This window comes from Cynoglossus semilaevis, chromosome 19 (genome assembly GCF_000523025.1).
Source record: "Cynoglossus semilaevis isolate Cse_v1.0 chromosome 19, Cse_v1.0, whole genome shotgun sequence".
NCBI classification, from domain to species: domain Eukaryota; kingdom Metazoa; phylum Chordata; class Actinopteri; order Pleuronectiformes; family Cynoglossidae; genus Cynoglossus; species Cynoglossus semilaevis.
Window position 1 is genome coordinate 8,917,785 of NC_024325.1, and position 7,519 is coordinate 8,925,303.

The 7,519-nt window shown below is 39.9% G+C and overlaps 1 protein-coding gene across 1 annotated transcript in view; it reads right to left on the reverse strand.

Moving 5' to 3' along the window:
• Positions 1-961: 961 nt before the first annotated feature.
• The window catches only part of ca4a (carbonic anhydrase IV a), a 7,780-nt gene continuing 1,222 nt past the window's right edge, over positions 962-7,519 (reverse strand). Inside the window, exons 2-8 of the mRNA XM_008332774.3 lie at positions 4,672-4,716; positions 4,416-4,580; positions 4,187-4,332; positions 3,397-3,489; positions 3,227-3,293; positions 2,979-3,142; positions 962-2,561 (exon numbers count right to left, since the gene is read on the reverse strand). Coding sequence (XP_008330996.1) covers positions 2,391-2,561; positions 2,979-3,142; positions 3,227-3,293; positions 3,397-3,489; positions 4,187-4,332; positions 4,416-4,580; positions 4,672-4,716 — 851 coding nt within the window. The 3' untranslated portion in view covers positions 962-2,390. The remainder of the gene's footprint in view (positions 2,562-2,978; positions 3,143-3,226; positions 3,294-3,396; positions 3,490-4,186; positions 4,333-4,415; positions 4,581-4,671; positions 4,717-7,519) is intronic.

Sequence of the window (7,519 nt, forward strand, 5' to 3'; positions counted from 1 at the left end):
ACACCTTAAGAAAGCAAAACACACGTTACATCTTCACAGAGAAAACTGGGTTCAAAAGACCAGGTTCAGTTCAACAATTCAAGTGACACATTTGATCTGTTTCCAGGCAGCAGTTAAGGACGGTCCATAAAAGTGGGCCATTATACTGTAGTTGTAGAAATCTGGTAATAAACTTTAAGTGAAGCTGCAGAAAGTACCTGCTCCTCAGTGTGAAACGAAACCTAAGATGTTGGTAGATTTAAGAGACGATCTTCTAGGAAGACTGCCACCATAAAAGGCAAGGATGTTAAAATAATAACATTATTATAAATATTTTACATATAGAGAAGGAATTACTCTTTTGGTGCAGAATCAGTACTTGGGAAACCAGGAACTCATTAAGGATGGCTTAATTAGGCTCATGGCTCATTGGTTGAGAATTGTTTTGTGTAATTTATACCCTCCAGTTTCTCTTTGAGATACTGTATATGGCTAGGTGGACATAATACTTTTTTTGGCAGGAAAAATATTAGGAATTTTAACTGATGTTTTAAACAAATGTGACCTTAATGTAAGATAAATGATTTAAAAAATACATACAGAGCCACACTGTAAACCAACTACACACATTTCCTATTTTATTGATAACTGAAGACCATCACGTATTGTCTCATAAGCTTGAACAGACACTGGTTGGTGAGTGTGATGGTGTCTGGTTTTTGCCAGCCTGGAGTTGTATTTGACTCCATGCTGTTGATTTGCAGCAGCTTCTATATAACACCAGAACAAGTCAATTAGAAAAGGATTAAAGGTTTAAGAAGCAGGAGTGTTCTCAGACTCTCCAGACTGACTGATGGGGAACGGGACAGTAAAGTGAGAGGAGAGCCTGCCTGTCTGTGCCAGCAGACGGACAGCACAGCCAACACACTGTATTTTTTCATATCATTTTCAGAGTACAGAGAGTGAGGGCCACGAGTGACTCTGACACTTAACACTGTTTTAATGACTTGCATTATGCTGAGGAGAAGCCATTAAAAAGGCATGTAGGTAGTTTATTGTTCAGTCAAAACACATTCTTCATAATATTTCCGACATGTTAAAGCATCTCATACAGTGGAGCATCCATTGATGCCTTGAAAATGCATTCAGTACTATCATCGTTGCAATACATAAATAACAATAACTGTGCGTCTCGTATCAATATACACATTCAACACACAAAAACGTGTACAATAGTAGAGTTTGAAACCTGATGAACATTGCAAATATACCGATGATACCGTTTCCGTGCTTGTCCTTCATGATGAACTTGGCTGAAAGATTCCACACAACTGTCACTAACAGCTAGTTTTCCAGACAAACGAGTGACACCTTGGAGCGGTGTGATTCACAGTCAATAACATTCAGTGCATCTGAAAGCCTGTAGTACAACCCACGAACACAGTCGCAGGTTCTCCAGTTCAGCTGACTGAACTTCACAGGTCATCAATGGGAAGTGTTGTGACCAACAGTCCAGTGTGTGTGCACGACACCTCAGCAGACATGCTAATGTTGTCATTAATGAACACGTGGAATATAAAGACATGCAGGTTCATGCAAGTCTCTGAGACACATGACGACATTGGTTTGAAAACTAGTGGTGACAGTTTTTTTTTTGGATGGGGGGCTGAAGAGGTGGGTTGTCATGAGTAGAGCTGCCTCTTTTCTGACCTGTCAGCGTCAGTGTCACTGTCAGCGCTAGCGTCTCTGAAGCTAAGGTGTCATTGGAAGGAGAAACCATTTAGAGGACAGGATTTATCTGCAGCAGCTGCTGACTGACGTTGTTGTGACGTTTCTACCTGAATGCACTGCTAAAGGCCAACTTATTGACTCCTTTGACCACTCACTTTGAAATGGAGCTTGACTCAGTTACTGTTATTAATAGCTCCAGGCTGTTCCCATGCTCCAATGAGGACACTTTGCAATGTGCCAGGTCATGAGGCTGGCATCAGCATTTTTTGGCACAACCATCAGCAGCTTAGACACATTAGCAAAAACTAAATATACCTGACTCTGGAAACGGTGGCTGCAGTTGTATTGTGTCTGCGGATAGTGTTATATTATTGTTCTGATAACAAAATAAAGGCTGGTGCTAAATTAGGCTGCTACTACGTATGTAATTCTATATATTTTTAACTACACATGCATGAATGCTGTATAAACCCTTACAGCACACTTCATAAGGCATTATACAAAAGCATATATCATATGTTTTGCTAGAAAAAAATAAAAGACACACTATGTCAAGCCTGCACTATAATATGACTTTTCCTCTTGGCAGTCATGCAAGGACTAAATTATAAACTGGGGTTTAACCAAAGAGTGCCATAGAACATAGTGTGTTCGTGGATGTCGTAGAGTTGCTCGTTAGGCTAGAACAATCCCAAGGCTGTTACCGTGGCAGCTACAAGAAGGGCAGAGCTAGCCAGGATGACCGCACTTCCTGACCGAAAGACCTGACGGCCATTGAGAGGCTGCACTGGCCTGAAAGTTCCCACCATTGGCTTACGATCATGGAACTGAAGGTTAGAAAAGAGTTGCAGCTGGACGAACAGAAGAAAGACATTTTGTAAATGTTCACTCACAGTCACAGGGTTGTATTATATCAATCCTCTAGTTTCTTATTCAGGATAAAAAGCTTCCTGTTATTTTTAAGATTCTCCCTGCTGTGGTTGGATAATTATACTATGTTTTGGTAAATGTCACTTGAGGACCTGCTCAATAAGAGCAATAAAAGCTAAGGTGATATTACACTGGTCTGGATTTTTGTAGTCTACAATTGTGATAATATTGCATCAAGAAAATGTAAATATCCTAAGTTAAGAATGTTTTTTGCATCACAGACCAGTATGGGTCCCTACTGAACAACGACCTCCGATGTAAATTTTAAATTAAAGTCAATTTAATTATTAAAGTGTCTGCAATGAAAGATGTTACATTAATTTTTTTTTCTCTCATACCTGTTCCATGCTCAGAGGGATAGGGTCCTCAAACAGGGTCCAGATCACAGCCTCGGTACACCCTGGTGTGGTCAGAGAGCCTTTGTAGCGGTAGTAGTTGGTCAGATTCTGCTCAGGTGGAATAAGCTGTGTCAGGGATATACCCGACATACTTGTATTTGCATCTAAAGATCAGAAAAGCCACAATCAAACCACCAGCGTCAACATTTAACAGCTGTGTTTTTAGTCAGTGTGGTTTAACCACCTACTTGTGGCCCTGATGCTTCCCAGGGCGTTGATAAAGGGCTCATACTTCCGGTTTGCGCCAACAGACCTCTAAAGATAATGAGGAAAAAATACATATACAAGTGCTCTTTCTTTTTGTCCTTTGGAATTTTTGGTACTTCCACTTTAGCCATGTTGCGCTGTCAATTATTACCTTGTAGAAAAATCCAAGCACAGCAACTCCCTCTGGGTCTGACAGTGCTGTTCCCAGATCAGTGTAATGATGCTTCATGTGAACAATATGCAGCTGCAGATGAAACAACATCAAAGTGAGTAATGTCATATACACTGACCCATCAAAAGCTAGAGATGTTTAAAAAATATATTATTTTTTAATCGTATCATTAATTAGCTTTAATTATTATCAGCATTTATTCTTCATAAAAATGCCCCTACTGGGCATCAGTCAGGATGCCCAGTAGGGGCATCGCTCCCTTATTGTAGCTCCCATATAGATTCAATACGTATCAAACTTGATGCTTCACAATGAAACCACTGTGTGTCTTGGATCACATTTCATAATAAAAATGTCTTCCCTTAGCTGTGAAGTTTGGAAAAAAGAGGAGTAAGCAGCGGAGTCCTGTGATTCCTACACTCTGCAGTATTACTGTTACATGTTAGGAATTATTTGACATTATTGTAAAACAGCCTTTCAACCAAAACTGGTGTGAAAAAACAATATAATTTAATACTCATGCACATCAAAGACAATAATACTGTGACGCTAACGTTGCAAATCTGAAAACATATAATAATAAATAAATATCGAATGTATTTAAAGTTATCAATGATGTAGGTAGTGGAGTCCACTATATTGGTTTTTATACTTGTTGTATATTTTGTACAATATATAAACAGATGCTGAGCCACTAAATGTAGCGACATCAAACATTTACATCAAATGTTTCTTTGACAAATACCCACTTTTTGACAGCCTAAATTACCTCCATCGGATACTGCTCTCCATCGATGGTATGTTCAGAGCCGGGCCCTCCATTGTTGCCCCAGTGAAGGTGGAACTGCACAGCCTTGTAGGTGGTGGGCAGTCCTCCATCTGAGATGGTGGTGAGGTGAGGCAGCACCACCTGAACTGACGGACGTACACACACCACAAACATCAGACTGCAGGCATCGGTGACTTCTCACAGGTTACTCCATCTAGAATGCTGGTACCTGAATGGCCGTTGTTCTTGATGCTGGTCCTGAACTTCTGCTCGTAGTTGATGAACTTGAAGGGAATCAGTGTCTTATCTTTCACAGTCTTTCTGGTGACAATGTTGATTGGTGACTGATTTTTTCCTGCACAGTTGCTGTTGGCCTTGTTCCACTTATCAGGAGCTAGGACAAAAAAACATCGAGGCATATTTATGGGAAACTAACTGTCCTTATTGACACACACACACACACACACACACACAAATAGACTTACTGTTACACTGATGATCACAGGTGAACTGGGACTGATAGCACCAATCTGGAACCAGAAAATGAAACGAGAAATGAGTTTTTTTTTGTTATTTATGAAGTCTTAACATGCACAGACACACTGAGACTGCAGCTGTGTTGAATTTCTTTTTTTGCAGGATTTCATGTTTACTTTTATGTCTATTATGTTTTTTATTTTACTTTTGTGAGCAAACTGTTTGTATGGTTTGAGTTGACTGTTATTTCTGACTCAAACAGAACAACTTGTTTTTGTCAAGGACTTTATTAATATTTTACACTGGCTTCACACGTTGTCCTCCTGGTCTGAGAGACAAATTTCTGGAGCTAGAACTCAAATCAAATATTTATGAAAAAACATACATTCCATTGAAAATACAGGAAGGATTTCCCAGGAGTTTGAAAGGGTAGTTTGTGTGTTTTTTTTCCTTTGCTGCTTTGATAAGGCCATTAAGCTGGTTATTTACATAGTTGTACATTAAAAGCAATGCAGAGAATTGTTTTTTTTTGTTTTAGAATGAAGATCTAAACAGTCTCAGTATCTCTCTCCATTTAGCGAAAGGGAGTTTCAGAGGAAGGAAGCGGTGGTCCCGAATCGTCTGGCTTGGGGAAATTGATGTCTGAGAGAAAAGATAGAGCCTGATTAAAACAAAAATAACAAAAACCGAAAAAATATAGTCTTTGGGGAATTAGTCTGAATCGTGCAATGTTAATGGGGCAGTAGTGAAAACTGTTATGATAAATGTTTTAGACATCCTGACTCTGTCTATAGACTGGCGTGAGAGATAAAGATGCTATGATTCTCACTGGGAGTGACCATGATGGACCAGATTAGAGATCAGCAGATCAGTTGGTTAAAGTTCTTGTGAAGATAAACATTTGGATATAGGGTTTAACATATGAGATTAGTGCAAATTAAACTTTAGGTTTAAAGGTGTAGAGAATAAAGAAAAAGGTGACCAAGTACTAAACCCTGTGGGATACCACACAGGAGCTGCAGAAGAGCTGCAGTTATTGATATAGATTTTTTGGGAGTGGGGTTGGAGGGGCTGCAACAACGAGGGATGAAAAGAAAAAAGAAATTGAGAGAATCAACAGTTAGCTTGAGGATGATGACTTGACCAATGTCAGAATTCAAAATTTTCAAATCATTATAAAATGATTTTATCCAAAAAACAAAGAAAAAAGAAAGAAAGAAAAAGTAGAAACAGAAGAGTTTGATGGAGTTCATCGAGACAGTTTCTGTTTTACTCTAAACTCATTTAAATGATGTTTTGGAGTGGGGGGTGGGCAGTGGGGGGTAGACAATGTGCCGCGGGGCTTTAATGTTTTTCGGAAAGAAAAAGAAAAAAAACTGGGTGACGCGGTTCTGTGATTGGCTGTGATGCCTTAATGAAAACATTCACGTGGCCATCGGGTTGATGATGTGCGTGAAAAGAAATTCCGTTTGAAGTTGTACAGTGGATTTGAAGTGCTTCTGTCTTCACCAATCGCGTCTCTGTCCGCACCGCTCTAATCAGCGGCCAGCTTTGATCTGTGTCGACTCTGAGTAAATGAATGAGTCCATCAACAGTGAATAGGTCTCTGGTGCGGAAACTGTCAGCGTCAAGACAAAGGCAGCATCAGGTCACGCGCACGAAGAAGAAGACGATGCTGCGGACTGTAGTTAATGACATTAACACCTAGATATGAGCCGGGGCTTGGTGGGTGGTGGGTTTATTTATGGCTGAGCAATTTATTTCAGAGCACAGAAATAAACAAAAACACGAGTAAAGCTTCCTGTTCTTAGACCACGCAGGAGAAAGGGCGGTGCTCTGTCCGGGACTCATGGAAAACAACGGCTCTATTCTTAGGTTGTAGTTGTTTTGTTTGTGTTTGTTTGGGGGCGGGGCCCGGGACGGGGTGGTGGTCCAATGTGTAATATTCGTCTTTATTATGAAGAACATGTATCTAGTACTTTCAATGCCTCCGTTCAGACGATTGTGTACTTGTAATATTCTTTGTCATAAAACCTAACAGACAGAAGGTTTCACTCTGTTAAAATCAAAACTAAACGGTATTGTATACATTATATTGAAAAGTTTTTAAAATGTCCCGATTTTAAGTTTTCTTCGTTGAAAAAAGGGCAAATAATCGATGTTTCCAGTATCTTAGGACATTCTTTTCACATGAGATTTTCACGTCGGCATTTGTGGCATTTTTTATTTTTATAAAACGTTTCTGTACCATGTTAAATAAAACAACTCTCCTACGTATACTTGAAATGTTGGGTTAATTACGGCCTTAACTAAATATAATAGTTATATATAATTTAAAGACTATATTTCGACACGACAGCGCCTTTATATAATGAAATATATATAATAATATATAATATATATATAGGTTAGGATAGAAAAAAAGTGATATAAAGTGTCTGGGTTTTCGAACAACCCACAGGTGTTAAATCGATCGAAACTCCAGCCAACAGACCACAGGAGGACAGTGTGACGCATTTGTCCCGCTAAAATAAAGGATAATCAACTAAACAAACGACGTTGGCTTCAAGCGCGTCCGTCGTTTATGTTCATGTTTAGTGACTAATTTATTCGTTTTCCTGGAGCCGCTAAGGGTTTTGGAGACGTTAGGTGCTGACGCGCAACGTGACGCGTTTGCGTCAACACCGAGCAGGCGTTTTTAGTCTGTGGATCTGAGCAGGTGCACGGGAGAGAAAGGACGGGGGAGAAGGTGGGAGATAGAGAGTCGAAGAGAGCGGGAGAGCGGGTGAGAGAGAGGAAGAGAGAGGGAGAGAGGGAGAGAGAGAGAGGGACGGAGGTGATATGTGGGAAAGGGAA